The sequence below is a fragment of the Danio rerio genome, chromosome 17, assembly GCF_049306965.1.
Source record: "Danio rerio strain Tuebingen ecotype United States chromosome 17, GRCz12tu, whole genome shotgun sequence".
Classification (NCBI taxonomy): domain Eukaryota; kingdom Metazoa; phylum Chordata; class Actinopteri; order Cypriniformes; family Danionidae; genus Danio; species Danio rerio.
The window spans coordinates 48,421,725-48,441,174 of NC_133192.1; the positions used below are offsets into that span (position 1 = coordinate 48,421,725).

Consider the following 19,450-nt stretch of genomic DNA (forward strand, 5'->3'; position numbering starts at 1 on the left):
AGAAACATCCTAGCTTGACAAAATGTCAATGTCAAATTTATTTATATAGCACTATTAAACACAACCAGAGGTTGACCAATGTGCTGCACAATACACATCACTACAAAGAAAAATATAAAATTATAAAATTATAGCTAAAACTGACAATTTTTATTGATAAAATGCCAAATCAAAGAGGTAAGTTTTCAACCTAGATTTAAAAACAGACTGAGATTAAACATATCTAATATAGAGGTGCAGTGCATTCCACAACTTACAGCCAGCTACTGCAAAGGCACGGTCAACCCTGCATTTCAGCATCAACTCAGAGATGCATAACAATTTCTAGTTAGATGACCTAAGAGGCCGACCAGACGGATGCTCAATCAATATGTCTGACAGATAGGAAGGTGCTATGCCATTTAGAGATTTAAAAATCAAGAGAAGAATTTTAAAAATAACACGATAGTGCAAAGGCAACCAGTGCAAAGAGCGTAAAGTTGGTGTAATGTGGTCATGTTTCTTGGTACCTGCTAAAAGCCTTTCAGCAGCATTTTGAACTAATTCTAAACGGGATAAGGTTTTCTGACTAATTACAAAGTATACTGATTTACATTAGTCCAATCTAGTGGTAATAAAAGCATGGATTATTTTTTCTATTTTTTTTTTCTAGATAGAATAGGTTTGACTGTTTTTTAAAATTCAAAGCTGAAAGAAGCAGGATTTGACCACTGCATTTATCTGTTTGTCAAAGCTCAAGCCATCATCCAGAATAACACCCAGATTTCTTACCCAGGGCTTCATAGAAAAACTTAATTTTTCAAGATTAACTATCGGTGCTCTAAAAGAGTTTGATAGGCTGAACAGAATTATTTCATCCTTACTCTCATTAAGATCTAGAAAGTTCAAAGACAACTAGGCTTTCACATCCGAAAAGCATAGCATAAAATCTTTAGCCCACATGAACTTGGTATTTAAGGCAGGTAGATTTGGGTGTCATCTGCATAACAGTGAAAAGACAAACCATGTTTTCTAAAAATAGGGTCCAGAGGAAGCATATATAAGGAGAAAAGAAATAAGTAAATGGCTGTGGGGCAACCTGACCGCTGTGCTAACTTCAAAGATATTAGAATGCTAACAGAAGAAAAAGTTTATAAATGTGCTAACCAACAGTGGCAATACATTTAATGATGATTGAAAATGAAGACTCTTGGAGGACCCTGAAGATGTGTTACATTTCCATGGCAAAACACAGTAATTAAAGACTGCTGCACAACATGATATTACAGTTAGCACAGGAACTGCTACGGAGACAAACAAAGCGTCACAGAGCATCACCGGTTTAGTAAAAGTGACTAATGAATGTTTTGTTTTTTTGCAGATTTTGTTTATTCATTTTTGTTTTTGCTAACTCATTAGCAGCTTGCGCAGTGTTATGCCGAGTTCAGACTGCATGATTTCCAAAGTAATCATGACACAGGTGTTTTCACACTGACTATCTGGGCTAACGTTTTGTTGCTGCTGTGTTTACACTGCACTGGATCGGCGACAGGGGGTTTCACATTGCATGACTTTACAATTGGAGAACAACAGACAACTTTGTCCACACTACGTCTCACAACTAAAAACACGTAGTACAAAATGAGAAAGAAACCTTTAATGGGGTAGAAAATGTACATATTTGCTCAACTGAGTTTGAAGGTTATTAGCAATTTCTCCTCAACTTTTTTCTTTTTTGTGATATTGCTCAGATGAAACGTCAAACAGACAAGCTTGATATATTTAGCATGCCAATTATCTCAAGGGCATCGCAACTCATTGGCGATTCTCTTAGATCGCATCTTTGATGGTTCACACTGTGTGATTATTGCTCACGTGAACGAGCACCAATTTGTCAAAACCTGTGAACTTGGCATTAGTTGCTTGGACACAAGCTTGAGTGGATTGTCAAACTTGATGACAATTTTTGATTTCTTAACTAGAGATAAGATACGGTTTTGTTAGATTAGATAAAAAGTCCAAATAAAATTTGGATTTGCTTCTGTAATACAAATTCATCTTATTTTGAGCTAAGACCTACGATAAGAAACTTATACGCCCCCTGGCTATCTGTTCACCTCCGACCAAAAACTTTTGCTATTTTTCTAGGCTTGCTTTGAAAAAAACTGTTGATGGCACATCAGAACTCTGCAAACCTAAACAAAGCAATACCAAACATAACAACAACAACAACAACAGCAAATCCTCCTCCTGTGTCTTCAGGACAGAGGTGTCACTTTCAGTGCCAACAGCAGCGAGTTTAAATTAGTCACACCAGCGAAAATGAAAACTGTTGTGTTTCAGGAAAAGAGAAATTCACACTGACTTAAATCAGCATGAAGAGTAATAAATTATCTCTTTGTTTTTGGTTTATCTAATTATTAATATATTTCTCTCTAGTCTTGTCGTTTACAGAATCCCACAAGACTTGAATTTGATTGATTGATTTATTCATTCATTTTTGGCTTAGTCCCTTAATCTGGGGTCGCCACAGCGGAATGAACCGCCAACTTATCAAGCATATGTTTTAAGCAGCGGATGCCCTTCCAGCTGCAACCCATCACTGGGATACACTCTCATTCACACACATACATTACAGACAAGCTTACCCAATTCACCTACAGAGCATGTCTTTGGACTTGTGGGTAAAACGGGAGCACCCGGAGGCAACGCAAATACGGCAACAACATGCAAACTAATTTTATTAATTAGGTATTAATTAATTGAACCTAAAAAGTTTCCTACCTGCTCCTCTGGCCTGCCTTCATTCTGTACAGTAGGCTCTGTGTCCATCTGCACGTCCTCCGGCTCTCCTTTCTGCTTCTCTATCAGAGATGCACTGGACACACTGAAAATGCCATGCACATTCACACGCACTTTCACCTTGACCTTTGAACTGTCCCCATCAGGCTGCGGCACAACATTCTGTACACTAAAGCGGCCTGGACACAACAAAAGCAGAAAATAATACTTTATATTGCCATTATAATTTTCCCTTCCAAATCTTTGCATTAAGAATTTCCAGTCACTTCCATGACAACATGTGTATAAAATCAAGCATTAGGCATGCAGACTGCTTCTACAAATATCTGCGAAAGAACAGGTTTCTCTCAGGAGCTCAGTGAATTTGTGACAATTTAATAAGTTGTCATCTATGCAATAAGGTCATTTTTTAAAATTTCCTGACTATTAAAACTTTAAAACGGTATTATAACAATGTGGAAGCCATTCAGAACAACAGCAACATATAAAATAACAGTGCGGGGTCAGCCAGTGTTGACCCTTAACCCTTTCACATGTAGGTTTCAAATACCCCCGTGTGAGTTTTTGAATCTGACTTCATTTATAATGCATTGCTTTAAACTTTCCGTGGCAACACATCAAGTTTAACACCCTGCAACCCTGTTGATTTATTTATATATATAGTTTTTTTTTTGTTTCACATGGATGAGTGTTTGGTATGCAGGAATGGCCTGCACAGAGTCCTGACCTTAACCCAACAGAAAACCTTTGGGATGAATTACAGCAGACACTGTCAGCCAGTCTTTCTTGTCCAACATTAGTACCTGACCTCACAAATGGACTTCTAGATTTTCCAATCTAACCCTTTCCTAAGTCTTTCATCTTCCATCTGGGCCTATCCAAAATTGTTAATAGGTGGAACACCCGTATTATGGAAGGAATGGATAGATAATAATAATAACATTTTGGAAGACCTTTATGAACATGACAAATTAATATCTTTTGAAAGACTTAAACATAAATCTAAACTGCCTAATAATCAGTTCTGGAGGTATCTATAGTTGAGACATTTGCTCACAAATGTCTTTGGCTCCCCTTGAAATTCTGCTAAGGGTAAAAATATTGATAACATGGTCCGCAATATTAAAGGCACTGGCCATGAAGCTTCTAAATACTATGCACTACTCATTAGTCAAATGATTCAAAATATTAGTTCTGCAGTCATGATAATTTAGGAAAAATATTCGGCATGCACATTTGAAGATGAGAACTGGGAAGAAAATGCTTGGAATTTAATATTAATGTCTAGGAATGTTTGAACATGTCGTATGCAGTTTAAAATTTTACATAGATTTTACTGAACTCCTAAAAGACTATTTAGAGCAGGCTTCAAAAATAATGCAGAATGCTGGCGATGCCAAGAAGAAGCAGGTAACCTATTTCATGTATTATAGCAATGCAAAGAAGTCCAACATTTTTGGAGGGATGTGCATGAAAATTGCAGACCCAGTATGACTTTAGCCCAAGCTTATGCATACTTGATGACCCCTGTCCCTTAAGCCACATGAATAAAGCTAAATCACAGCGGATACAGAGTTGTATCATGCTAGACAGACAGGTAATTGTTAAAAACTAGAGATTTTCCAGTAGACCTCCGATCTTCGAGTAGATCTCAGAGTTAGGATGAGTTGCGGCTTTTAAAAAAAACTCTTGTACAGTTTACATGGAAGAATTAATTTTTTTTTGATAATGGGGGGAAAATTTCTAAATATCTGCGACCCACAGAGACAAAATATTAATTAGGCTATTATATTAGCAACACCCCCCCCCCCTCTTTTTCTTCTTTTTCTTTCCTTGTATGTATTTTGGTTTGGTTAACTTAATTTATATGATGTTATTTTTTCATTGTATTTATTTATTTTGTGTGTTTCCGTTTTTATGTTAATGCTCTCTATTTGATGTTCGTGTGCATTATTGAAACAAGAAAAATCAATAAAAAGTTCAAATCATAAAAAAAGAATTCCCAAAAAGCACACTTAAATCTTGTGGAAAGCCTTCCTAGAAGTTGTTATTGCAGCAATGGGAGGGTCAATTCATGAGATTTCCATATGACAGGGTCAAAAACGAATGGAAGTTTGCCACTGAAATCATTTAAATTGACCCTCAATTTTAAAATACAGGGGCACATTGTATAACATGCACAATTAAACTAAATTCATCCTGACTGAGGTGAAATATATGAAAAGTGAAGAGCATTACATTACATAGTTTTTTTTTTTTTTTTGCAGAGTTGACATATAAAACCTGTATTCAGGCGCACACACACTACCTTACACTTAATATGAAGAGAGTTCAGAGCGTATGTGGTGTGATGGGATTAGGCGCTTCAGGGACGCCGTGTCTCAGCCCTAATTAACTGGCTGACAGGTTGTATTTTGACACCTCTGTGACCCCCCCTCACCCTAACCCACTTCAGTTAACGTGTAAAGATATAACAGGTGCTCGGACGCAGTGGATAACAATGCTGAGGGCACTCTTAATCAAATGAGGACATGAATGACTATTTAGGGTTCCCCTGGGCTTCGCACCAGAGAGATTGGTCTCATTTTGGAGGTAAATTAGGCTGGAAATATCTGACGCAAACTCAAAGTGAAACATTTACAACTAATTGCAATAGGTTTGTGATTAAAGAGATAGTTCACCCAAAAATGTGTATTTACTCAGTCTAAGGTGTTGTTAAACACAAAAGAAGATATTTTGAAGAATGTTGGAAACCTGTAACCACATATTAGAAAAATCGTTGGGTTTCGCTACAGGTTTCTAGCTTTCTCCAGCATTTCTTCCTGTGTGCTCAACTGAAGAAAGAAACTTAAACAGGTTTGGAACAGTAACGAGTAAACAAATGATGGCAAAAATTTCAATATGGAGAAACTATCCCCTTAAGTCTACTTTAAGAATGGCTTTGCAAAATGTAATCAGAATAATCCTGATAAAGAAATGAAACACATACAGTAATACAGACCTATTCTGACGTCTGGATAGGGCAGATCATGTGGACAACTATAAAATGCTTCCAGGTCAAACGGTTCCTTCTTGTGGAAGGTGATGATCTTGGAGAAAGGTGCTGGGTGGTTCTTACTGTACACCTCACATTCCCTAAAGACAAGGAAAGAACAGGTGGAAAAACAGATTTTTAAGTTCTAAACACTTGCTGTATTTGTCATAATTATATTTTTTCATTTTCCTTCAGATAGTCAGGGGTTGCCACAGCGGAATGAACCGCCAGCTATTCCAGCAAATGGATATTTTACGCAGTGAATGCCCTTCCAGCCTAGCATGTTCCCTGTGGTTTCACAACCTCATTACGCATTAACTAGGATGCTATAGTTCGTTGCAAGTTTCTCGTCTGCAGCTGATCTGTGTTATATTCCTATTACTGGGTGATTTAGCCCTTCTACAATGTAAGTTTTATGGCCCACCAGGTGCAAATCAAACTATGATTGCCAGGAAATGTAATATCACACCTAAATCCTCAATAAGCTGCATGATTTGAAGTATGATTCACTGGCACAAGTTCAATGCTGACGTTTAATTCTTGGCGGGTTTTGTTCAAATCCTGAACACTGAGCATCAGTACATAAATCAGGGATGCAAAAAATTTTGGGATGCCAAATATTATTAAAAGTGTATTGAAAAATGGCATTTTCTGGTCAAAAGAAAAAATGGCCAAAAATATGAGCTAAATAAAAGGATGTTCTGTGCAATATTACCCAGTAGCTTTCAGCGTGCTAGTTTCACTCTCCGTACACATGCAAGGGTGTAGTGTTGTCAGCACTATTGATTTATCAATAAATATCAACATTTTACTAAATATTGATAAATATCGATACTGAAATATTTCAAATGATACAATCTTCTTTTTGGATAGTATCGATACAGGCTTTGCTTTCTAATACTCACTCTTCTCACCAGCAGGGAGATGAATAATGAATAATAATATTAAGATTTAATCGCGTTTATTTTAATCAGAAATAGAAATTGCACTCATTCATTTCTTGTGCTTGTATTTAATTCCTCTAGGGACTGCTGACATACCTGATATATAAGATAATATATATATACCTGATATATAAGATAATATATATAAGATATATTATATGGTTTAGTTAAGTTTTCCCTTTCAAATTAGCTCAATATAATAATTATCCATGCATATGCTGCTCATGTACACCTATACTTATTTTTATATGAACCACACATGCTCATTGGAAAGAAAACATATTTGTTCAAATAATATGCCGACAGGACATTTCTTTGTAGTATTCTTGCTCCTGCTGCTTGCAATAGCCTTACACTGATGTCATAGCAACACTGGTAAAATTGCGCCTCATTTCGGTGCAACCCATATTAAATAAGTAACTAGTACAATACACTTCCTGACAAAAATCGTGTTGCCTATCCAAGTTTTAGTAACAACAAGTAACAACTTGACTTCCAGTTGATGACTTGGTATCAGAATTCATTTTTATCAGAAGTTATGGTGCAGTGGAAAAAGAATGATTTTAGTTTATGACTTATTCATAAAGTCATCTGGAATGGCAAAGGAAGCGTTCTTGCAGGACTCCCAGAGTTCATAGAGATCTTTTTGATTCATATTCAATGCCTCCTCCTTCATCTTACCCCAGAAATGCTTAATATTGTTCATTTCCGGTGACTGGGCTGGCCAATCCTGGAGCACCTTAACCTTCTTTTCCTTTCAGGAACTTTGATGTGGAGGATGAAGTTTGAGAAGGAGCACTGAAGAATTTGCCCTCTCCTGTGGTTTGTAAGGTAATAGGCAGCACAAATGTCTTGATACCTCAGGCTGTTGATGTTGCCATCCACAGATCTCTTGCATGCCCCATACTGAATGTAACCCCAAACCATGATTTTTCCTTCACCAAACTTGACTGATTTCTTAAAGAATTTTGAGTCTATGCCTGTTCAAATAGGTCATCTGCAGTATTTGTGATGATTAGGATGCAGTTCAACAGATGATTCATCAGAAAAATCTAATTTCTGCCACTTTTCCAAATGATCAACTAGATTGATTATTAGTCCAGTTATTATTAGTTGCTCTTACAACTGGGATCGAAGGCAAGACTTTTGTCAGGTGGTGTACACTTTATTCAGATAGACTGTTTAAATTTTATGTTGAGTCAACTAAATTGACTTAAAACATCTACTGAATATAAAACTTTAAAAATAAAGTTTAATTAGTTTGCATAAACATATATTTAAGTAAAATAAAACATATGCTGGTAAGGTTTATTAATCCAAATTTTTAAAACTGTACCCACACTGGATTCGAAGAGGTAATAATGGTTTCAGTAGAGTCTCTTACCCAACACTTTCATCTGTAGGAGACTTCCAGCGAAGAGTAATGGGAAAGGGAACTGTGTCTGTAATGGAGAACTCTCGAACTTTGAAGGCTGGAGACAGGATTGCACACTTGGCACAAACACACATACAGAAAATAAATAAATAAACATTCAAGTATACGCACAAGCAAATGCAGTTACATAAGCGGTCTAAATGTGGTATTAGCGTAAAGAATCAGAGACAGCGTTGCATGGTAATCCATGCATGCATCACACAGATTTCATCTTGTTTTTACACCTCTCCCACAAACTCCCCAGTGAGCTGGCACAAGTGTTGAACTGCTCTGTATCACACATCACACTGCTCACACCTCTGCTGACATCTATACCGCCTGTTAACAAGGCCATTTTCACTGAGAGTTTGCTCATCTAAAAAAATGACCAAATAGTTATTTTGTGCTCGCAGCTTATTATGACTTATAGTTATAGTATCTTAAAAGGTTAGTTCACCCCCCCCCCCCCCAAAAAAAAAATTTCTATTGTTAATTGCTTACCCTCATGTTGATCTAAACCCCTGAGACCTTTGTTCATCTTCAGAACACAAATGAAGATATTTTAGATGAATCTGAGAGCTCCCTATGGGCGAACTGGCCATCTGGCAATTCTTGCAAATGCCAGAAGGGCTGGACCAATTTTTAAATGTGGGCCGGTCAGTTTTTTTATTTTTATATGTATTGTACTTAAGTGCAGACAGATTTTATCTTTTGCTAGATATGATATTATGATGATGATAATAAAATTAATATTGATAATAAATGTTAAGCATTTGGCCCAATCGGCAACTGCTGCCTGGTTTCAAGATGCGCCGACCCAATCCAAGGTTACCCGGACATAATCAAAATCTGGCAAGAATGTCATATTATTTCACCATCTTTACACCAAAATAAATAGTAAATGTGCGTGTCCGTGGGTGGGGCTGTGTCAGTGTGGTAATGTGGGCTGGTGTGGCTACAGTGCCAGGGCTGAATTTTTGTCCCAGTCCGCCCTAGAGCTCCCTCATCCTTCATAAATAGCTATGGACTCGATTAGTTCAAAGCTTGACCTAAGTTTAAACAAAAACATTGTCAAAACATTTCTTGTGACTTCAACTTTAATTATAAAAAAAGCTCCAAGAACACTTTTGTGCGACAATGCTTTACATTGCTTTACATTTAAACTCCTGAAGTCGCACTGTTTTGACACTGTTTTTGTTACTTTTCTGAACTTTGAACGTCTCAGGTTCGTTGCTGTCTATGGAGGGACAGAGAGCTCTCAGATTTCATCTAAAAAAGCATAATTTGGTGTTTGGAAGATGAACGTCATAATTATATTTATTCATTTTCTCAGGGGTCTCAGGGGATGGGAACAGAATGAGGGTGGGTAATTAGTGATTTAAGCTCCCTCTAGTGGACATAAAAATAAGCACTAAGCAATTTTGTCTAATAAACTAATCTAATAGATGTCTAGCATGGATAACGTGGCTAAAACAAGGCAAAATTTGGCCTGTCAGTGGAAATTTAATAGGATACTACACTCGACACAGCATACTGCAACATATCTAGGAATTTCTTCCACGTTAGTCTGTCCTAATCTTCTAACCATTAATTTAGTTTACCCAATTCACCTACAGCACGTCTTTGGAAATGCCAATTGACCCATCTGAGGCTTGAACCAGCGACCTTCTTGCTGTGAGGCGATCTACTACCTACTGGGCCACCGTGTCACCCTATTTTCTATTTTACTTTTTGCAACAGAACAACAACAGCATACTACAACAATTATCACCGCAGGTACAGATTATGTGCTTTATTTTTGTTAACTCAGTAGCAAGTCACCCAGTAGCCTATTAATAATGTTAAAAAGGTTTAATATATATTATTGAGGTTATTGGCCTTTACCACTTCATTGGAAGTGCAGTGGCTGGTATTTAAATGTTTCTGGGATGTCGCATCACATTTTTTGCAGACAGACAAAAAGAGGTTTGTTGCTGGAATCTTGTCATGTGTTGTTAGGACACAGAGTAAGAATACCCCAAAAATAAGACAAATCATCAAATAAACAGATCAGACAGACTTCACATTCGTAGTTAAATATTCCAGTGTATTTGATGATATAAAATAAAATAATAAACTAAATATATGCACAAATATCTGTCCAGGTCAGTGTCTTCAGCAGTAAATACATGGAGAACTATTAAACAAATGTTATTGTAAGGAAAATAATTAAAACATTATGCTAAATAGAATCAAAATAACATTTTTAAATAAAAAGTTTTAAGTTTTACTGAGTGATGGCCAGATTGATTAGCTATACATGAACAAAGGAAAATTAGGACCTGTTTAAGAAAATTTTTTAAGACCTACAACAAAATGTTTCAGCAGATTTAAGGCTTTTTAAGGCCTAAAATTTAGTTTTTGAGATTTAAGACATTTTAAGACTTTTTAAGACCCTGCGAATACGCTGTAAACACAAATAACGCTTGCTGGGTTGAAATGAAGTATGAAATTAAATGAAATTCACAAAACTGATGTCTATGTTTACACTTTGGAAGATGATTTACAGTCCATCAATGTGCACATTTTCCCAGCACACGCTTTATGGCATCAAACCCATGATTGTTTTTCTATTTGAATACAGCGCTCTACCAACTGAGCTGCATTTGGTATGATTCCTGAGTTTTACCACTGACAAAAATGCACAACATATTTTTTGTGGATTTTTATGGACAATATTTTAATAAAAACTTTTATTAATCGTACGGGTCACAAATGACTCTTTTGATCATATAAGCTTGAGGACATGTTGTTTTCATTGCCAAATATGTTTCGATTATGATCATGGTTCTTTATTTTTTTATGTTTGTTTGTTTTTTTAAACTCATGCCACATGAATAAATAGTTGTTTCTTGTTTTACCTGTAAAGCAGATCCTCGAGCCACAGCCTCGTCTGCATTTAGTGTGGTGCTGGTGTCTTTCCCGAAAAACTTTGAGATTCTCTCTTTTATAGCTGGCATTCTAGTGGCTCCGCCAACCACCTCGATGGCATAGATCTCGTCTCTGCTAAGCTCTGTACCAAGAAGAATTCAAATCAGGAATGGATTTCAATTTGACATCTGTAATGACTGATTCTTTGGGTCGTTTGCTGCTGCTGCTGCTTACTTGATTGCTCCATGACTGATCTCAACGGTGCCTCCACCCTCATCATTAGCTGGGAACACATCTCTTCAAATTGAGTCCTGTGTCCAATCACAATCACAGGGTTCTGTTTAAGCCATCAATACTACTTCAAAAGAACAATTATCCTTAGGTGTTAAGCCTGAATTGCTTCATTTGCATATGTCTCATTTCACAACTTTTTGAATCTACTTACAACAGCCATTAACAAGTCTGTTATTTATTAAAGTGGTAACATAATTAAACAATGAGATAGAAGCACTTCAACAGTCTAAGCACTATTAGAGTTTAAGGGAATATTCAAGTAAACAAAAGGCTTTAAAATAGAATAACAACAAAATAAATTGTTAAACTGTTAAATGGAAATTATTTTGATTAACATGCATTCATTAATTTCCCTTCAGCCTATTCGTTATTTCAGAGGTAGCCACAGCGTAATGAACCACCTTGTATAACAGTAAATAAAAATAGATAGCTAGATAAATGACTGAATATTGATGAAATACTATTCAATGGTCATTCGGCATAACATCTATTTATGAATTGAAACAACATACTCATTATAAACTGTACTTAAAAACATAATAATAATATAATAATAATATAAAATAATAAATAATCATATGAAATTTTATGATATTTTAAATTATTAAAAACATCTTGCTCCAAATTAGTAAAACACTTTTCAGAGAGTAAAGCTAAAGCTCCACACTGACGCAATTGTCATAGTGACAACAGCCAGTGACATACCACTATATAAACACACCATTAGACATATGCAAATATTCAATAAATCATTTATTGTGATAATGAACACCCACAATAATGATATCATGGGCCCTTAAAAATAATTCTGAATAATTCTTTATTATTATTATTAAAACATGTAGAGTGCCTTTAACAATATTTCGAATATTGTATGATTACTCAATATCGCACTAAATTCTTAAAGACCAAATAGGCGATTTATTTCAAACACTCATTAATTCATTTTCTTTTTGGTTTAGTCCCTTTATTAATCCAACCAAGGCTCGTTTTGGAAACATAGTCCCGCGGATGTTTCTGGAGACAAACTTCTGGAGAAATACAAATTGGGAGGTTAGTATTTGTCCAGGTTTAGTTTTTCGCGAATCTGCGAGAGGCCGCTGTGCGCGCTTTTTTGCATTTCGAACGCCTCTCGCGAGCTCCGTTTGTGCCCGCGCTGTTCTTGCGTAAAGCTGCTGTAGGCCGCTGTCCAGCGACCGTCTGTCTGACTGACTGAATGACTGAATGATTGACTGGGTGACTGGCCAATTGGCTGACCCACCCTCCTCCTCCTTTCCTAAACCCAACCGATTTAACAGATTGACCCGTCCTTGGCCCGCCCGCGCCCTTGCTTGCTTCCCTAAACCCAACCTACAATTTACAAAAAACGTTCAGAAAAAGAAATGCCCTCGTCTGATTTTGACAGCATCTTCGGATTTCACCACATTCTCAACCTGTTGTGAACTCGTTGTTTTTGTCTTACCAGTTTTCTGGAACCGCCCTTCCCTGGCTCAAACCTGGTCGTCGCGGTTGCCTCCCCTCCGGGTCTCTGCTCCGCCTACATATATGACGAGCTAAGCAGACAAACTGGTTGCGGCGAGAAAGACCTCCACATGGAGGTGAGCTGTCAGACGGCGAGTGTGAAGAGGAGCAGCGTCACATAGCCCTGTAGCATTCGCTTAAAAAAATGAAATGCAGCCACCGTACCTCCAGCCACATAAATCGCGGTCTCTAGAAACGTCCGCGGGACATTGTTTTCAGAATGAGCTTGGGTTGCATTAATCTGGGGTTGCCACAGCGGAATGAAACAACAACTTATCCAGCGTATGTTTTACGAATGCCCTTCCAGCTGCAACCCATCACTGGGAAATACCAATACACTCTTGCATTCATGCACTACGGCCAATTTTGCTTATTCAATTCACCTCTACCGCAAGTCTTTGGACTGTGGGGAAAACCGGATAACCCAGAGGAACCCCATGCCAACATGAGGAGAACATGCAAACTCAGCATAGAAATGCCAACTGACCCAGCCTAGGGTCACGTTAATCTGGCCCACGAAATTATACATTTTGTAACTGTTTATAGGACTTTTGTTGTGTTTGTGGTTATATTTCCTGTTAAAGTAACATTTTTTGTAGCTTAGGTTAAAATACATTTTAGCGGGTGTTGTGGGAATACAAATTTATATAATCTAGCTTCAAATTAACAATAAAATACTACATTTAAAAGTTATATTCTTTCTGTTTTAAAAATCTCATTACATTCAAAACTCTAGCAGGCCAAGCATTAGACATTTAACCTATTGTCTTTATTCACTTCCTGACTATCAGGTCTCGATGACTCTGCTTTTGTCTTTGTGGATCCATTCAGGCCGAGCAAACTCCTTTTTTGATTAAATCCAGGTGGGTGACACTTTAGTGTCTTGATAGGTTCTTTCAACTATCTAACTCATTTAGAATTCTCCCCATCTTCAGCTTACCACTATCCCTCTAAAACAGGGGTGTCAAACTCAATTCCTGGAGGGCTGAAGCCCTGCACAGTTTAGTTCCAACCCTGCTCCAACACACTAACCTGTAGGTTTCAAACAAGCCTGAAGGACTTAGTTAGTATGATCAGGTGTGTTTAATTAGGGTTGGAACTAAACTGTGCAGAGCTGCGGCCCTCCAGGAATTGAGTTTGACACCTGTGTTCTAAAACGGTCGGTCGGACTCTTGCAGACTTCTTTGAAGATGCCTGTTTTGACTGCAGAACAATTAGCACGTTCTCATAAATTTTTTTTTTGAAGATAAGGCCTCCTAGTTTTGTTTTATGAAATTTCCTACAATTTGGTGCCGTGACCCGGAGGCTGAAATCACAAAATTTCCTACAGTCTATTGTAACTTGTAACAATTAAATATTCAATAATCTCTTTTTTGTTCAGTAAAATCAACTAAATTACATGTAAACGAGACACAAACTAATGTACAGGAATGAAAACAGTACCTGTTCAGTTTCCCATGTACATCGATATCGTTCATGAAGCACTCGATGTTGAGAGGCAGATCAGAAGAGTTAGCGCTCATGAGTTTCTTCAGTTTCTCGCACTCCTGATAGAGCCTTAGGAGTGCTCTCGGGTTGTCTTTGACATTTAGTTTGAAGCGGTTTTTGAAGTCTTCACAGAAATACTCTACAAGTATTTCATCAAAGTTGCGTCCACCCAAATATGGGTCAAATGCTGTAGCCAACATCTGAAACAAACAAGGGTTTAATGATACTTTAGATAATGGCTTTGTAAAAGATTAAAAGTAAAATAGGTAACATGAATAACACAGACCTTTAATTTCCCCTTGTTAAAGGAAGCAATGGCGACTTGGTAGGATGAGTGGCCAATGTCAACAAACACAACATTTCTGGGTTTCTCTTCTGGGTTTGGCAAGTCTTGTTTATAGATGCCATAGGCCAAGGCCACTAAGAAAACAATTAAATAAGCACATGTGAACTGTAATACTAGACAGACTTGAGAATAGCTCAAAAAATCATTCAATTCCAATTTTTCTTTTTCTAGTACAGGAAGTTCCTAAAAATAATTTTTAAAGGTCACCTATTTTACCCCCGTTTTCAAGATTTAAGAATAGTCTTTTGTGTCTCCAGAATGTGTCTGTAAAGTTTCAGCTTAAAACACCCCTCAGACCTTTTAGAACGTTAAATATTCAACTTGATGTTTCAAGTAAATTTAGATGACTCAAAATAACATTTGAACAGTCTATCTGAAATAAGTGTACACTACCTGACAAAAGTCTTCTTTTCAATCACAGTCTTAAGAGCAACAAATAATAACTTGACTTTTAGTTGATCTTTTTTTTTAATGGCAGAAGGTAGATTTTTCTGATGAATCATCTATTGAACTGCATCCCAATCATCACAAATAAGGCAGAAGACCTATTGGACCCCACATGGACCCAAGATAGGAAAGGAAATATTATGGTTTGGGGTTACATTCAGTATGGGGGCGTGCAAGAGATCTGCAGAGTGGATGGCAACATTAACAGCCTGAGGTATCAAGACATTTGTGCTGCCTATTACATTACAAACCACAGGAGAAGGCAAATTTTTCAGCAGAATAGCTCTCCTTTTCATACTTCAGCCTCCACATCAAAGTTCCTGAAAGCAAAGATGGTCAAGGTGCTCCAGGACGGGCCAGCCCAGTCGCCAGAATGAACATTATTGAGCATATCTGGGGTAAGATGAAGGAGGAGGCATTGAAGATGAATCTAAAGAATCTTGATGAACTCTGAATACCTCTGATACCACATGATCAACTAGAACCAGTTATTATCTGTTGTTCCTAAAACTTGAAAAGGTGACAAGACTTGTCAAGTAGTGTACCTCCAAATCAGGGACTGGCAGAAAAAGTTTGAAAAACACTGAGCTACAGGAACCACAGAGGGTCAAATTCCATTGTGCAGGAGAAGCCATGGCCTAGCTCAGCTGTCATTATATCTAAGCTTATAAACAGTAAGTTATTTCAAACTCAAAAAACATAAATGTAAAAAAAAAATAATAAAAAATAAAAAAAACAGGACAAGAAGTATTATTTTCAGGACATTTGGTAATTTCTATCAATTTCAGGTCAATTCCTAACAACCCTCTTAATTTCAATGTTTTCCAGAATGTGTGGGAACACTGGAAATATAATATTCTTGACTTAACTTTGTCAAACAAGACAAAATCCAGCTTGAATTGGTGATGAGAAAATAACAGACTCAGAAGATTGTGAAAAAAAACACTCTCTTCAGTTCATCACTTGTTGCGCAGCACAAACAACTGTTAGTTGCACACCGGGGAGCACTGGCCAGCATCAATATTACTTCTAGTTTGAAATGTTATTACTTCATTGCAATGAATCAATATATATTCTTAAATCCCAAAGCAAACCTTTTAGTTGAGTCATAAATAAAACATGAATAGACACTATATTGATCATCACAATCCAAAAAATTATTACAAGAATTCTATTTTTTCTGTCTCAGCTTTTAAATTCTGACCAGTTTATCAAGCAATAACTGTTGTTTTCATGCTCTTTAATGTGGTGTGGCAGATCGCTGTATTTGCGCCTGAGATGAAACGGTGAGTGAATGCGTTTGTAATGGAACATGCTCAGGAACACACACAGACGATGATGAAAGCTTACAAAGACTTTGAACAGGTGTGCAAACTAATCAGATCATAAGACAGAGGGAAAACTGAACAAAGGGACAGGGCAGGCACATGATAGCTATCATTCCTTTCTTTTTAATACAAGTAAAAAAAAAAAAAAAACATGATCACTGACAAAGAAGATAGCATAAATGTTGTATTGGACATGTGTCTCTTTTTGCCATTATTACCATTGTCATTCTCATTATTATTCATTCATTCATTTTCTTTTCGGCTTAGTCTCTTTATTAATCTGGGGTCGCCACAGCGGAATGAACCGACAATTTATCCAGCACATGTTTTACGCAGCGGATGCCCTTCCAGCTGCAACCCATCTCTGGGAAACATCTATACACACTCATTCACGGTCATACACTACGGACAATTTAGCCTACCCAATTCACCTGTACCGCATGTCTTTGGACTGTGAGGGAGAACTCAGAAACGTCAAATGGCCCAGCCGAGGCTCGAACCAGCGACCTTCTTGCTGTGAGGCGACAGCACTACCTACTGCGCCACTGCGTCATCATCATTTTTATCACTATTATTATTATTATTATTACTACATTATTATTATTATTATTACAGTATATTACTTTCATCATCACCAACTTTAGTATTATTATGGATTTTATTGATATTATGATGGATTTTTTTTGTACTATTGAAGATCATATATGGATAGTTGACAATTATATATTGATATTAAGGTTTTGTTAAAGTAAATGTCAAATGCAATATAATTATTGGGTTATTACAGCCATGTGTAATTTACAGGTTGTTTAAGGCCAAGTTTAAGCTTTGGAGAACTGAATGATAAATATTATTTACTATCAATATTATTCTGATTGTCATTAGAGTTTATACACATTCCTGTTATTCCTATTTTTGTTCGACTGCTGTTTGCATTCTGTGTATATCAAATATTGTATGTTTAGCACTCCTTAAATAAATATAAATATATATAAATAAATAAATATAAATAAATAAATAAATAAAATGCATTTAATTGACATCTAATTTAATTACATTTCATTTACAAATGTTCTAACAGTGTACCAAAAACTGTAATCTTTTTTAAATGTAATTTTTGTATACCATTACACTTTTGCCAGCACTTACTCTGTCCATGATGTTGAAAATGACAAAAGAAACATGATTGCATAAGGAGAGGAAATTGTTATCACTTGTTTCATAAATGAAGTTCCTGTCAATCATCATACATTAAATCTGCTTCAGCGATCTAATTATCCTCATGATTAATGAGACACTGAGTAATACGTGTCCATTCCATTTAGTCATTCATGTTCAGTGTGCAAATCTACCCACACAGCAAATGTAGACAGCAGACACACATTCAAAATATACGGTGCACAACGCAAATGAGTACACCACCTTTTAAAAATAAATATTTTTATCCATTTCTCAGTGAATATAAATGATTTATTTTGGAGCATTTAAATAAAACAGTATTATTGAATCTTTATATTCATTCAAATAAGAGTTTGGTCACCTAACATCTTTAGGTAAAGAAAGATAATACATTTAAATTCAAAAGAGATGTTGCAAAATCATTTACAAACTACTAGATTTCAACTAAATTATGTTTTTTATAACTCTCTTGATTTTTGCTCTTATTATTATTTGTTCTAACATGTTCATTGACGTGTACTATTGTGTTGCACCATGACCAATATAAGATATTTTATCAGATTATTTCCAGTTTCGGCTTTTGTACCGGCTATATAGACAAATATATTATTGTATAGCATTCTATAAAACATATTAATTTAAAAGAGAAATCTGTGAGGGCTATACTCATTTATGCTGAGCACTGTACATTATAAGCAACGTTAAATTGCAAGTGTTACATTTAACAGCTATTTCAACATTTTTCCATGCATTTATGAATAGTATCAATGTAAATCAGTGTATTTAGGATGACTAAGTGATGTTAAAGATTTTAGGTCACTAGTATAAGATAAAGGCCAACATAAAGCATAAGATAAAACCAACATGAAATCTGTCTTCAGATTAATTTCACTGACCTGCTGTTGTGTCGTTAATCAGCCTCAAGCAGTTCAGCCCAGCGATCTGAGTTGCGTCCATCACGGACCGCCTTTCGACATCCGTGAAGAAGCTGGGGACCTAGAGAGAGCCCAAACGTGTCAAACCCACGACAAGAGCACTGTCAAAAGTGTCAAAAGCTCTACTGTAAGTCAGCTTGATCCAGACGAACTCACAGATATCACGCAGTCCACAACGGGCTTCTTCAAGGCATGTTCAGATGTTTCCTTCAGCTTAGTAAGCAACATGGCGGTCACCTGCTCGATGGTGAACACCTTGTCCTCATTCAGATAACGTACCTGTGAAATGGCAAAAAAATTATTTAAAAAAAGGATTTCGAGTATGGGTAACATTGTAGAACTTTGCTTTTTTTAGGGGTGAATTACACCTCCTCTGAATGTAATGTTATGTGTATTTATAATGGTTTATTTTCCATGAATTGATGATTTATTCTCCATGAGGGATGTCAAAACAATATGCTGGGTAAGTTGTCAGCCATTTAAATAGTGAAAAGACCTTGACCTGATATGTATTCTAATAATTCTAATAAATATTATAAATCTGACTTTCCTTATAATGATAATCATACAATTGTCAATGCATGGTCATGTAAAGCATGCTATACAAAGGAAGTACTGAGTCAACAGTCTAAAACTGGCAGATCTAGCCTACTAGATCTAGCCTACTGTGTAGTTTGATATACTGGTCTCCCCTTTTCGAGATCAAAAATAAACAAATAAGTACAAATCAACCTGTCATGGTCATCAAGTAGAGTGCACCACTAAACTCACTAGAGGGCACTCTATACATCCCATCTTCCACTAAACAGAACTACAAATACCACTATGT

General features: G+C 36.5%; 1 protein-coding gene across 1 annotated transcript in view; it reads right to left on the reverse strand.

The window, feature by feature from the left end:
* hspa4l (heat shock protein 4 like) overlaps positions 1-19,450 on the reverse strand; it is a 35,926-nt gene that overhangs the window by 12,032 nt on the left and 4,444 nt on the right. The window contains exons 4-12 of the mRNA XM_685413.10: positions 18,778-18,900; positions 18,583-18,682; positions 14,673-14,806; positions 14,342-14,586; positions 11,318-11,394; positions 11,074-11,225; positions 8,144-8,250; positions 5,783-5,916; positions 2,764-2,960 (exon numbers count right to left, since the gene is read on the reverse strand). Coding sequence (XP_690505.2) covers positions 2,764-2,960; positions 5,783-5,916; positions 8,144-8,250; positions 11,074-11,225; positions 11,318-11,394; positions 14,342-14,586; positions 14,673-14,806; positions 18,583-18,682; positions 18,778-18,900 — 1,269 coding nt within the window. The remainder of the gene's footprint in view (positions 1-2,763; positions 2,961-5,782; positions 5,917-8,143; positions 8,251-11,073; positions 11,226-11,317; positions 11,395-14,341; positions 14,587-14,672; positions 14,807-18,582; positions 18,683-18,777; positions 18,901-19,450) is intronic.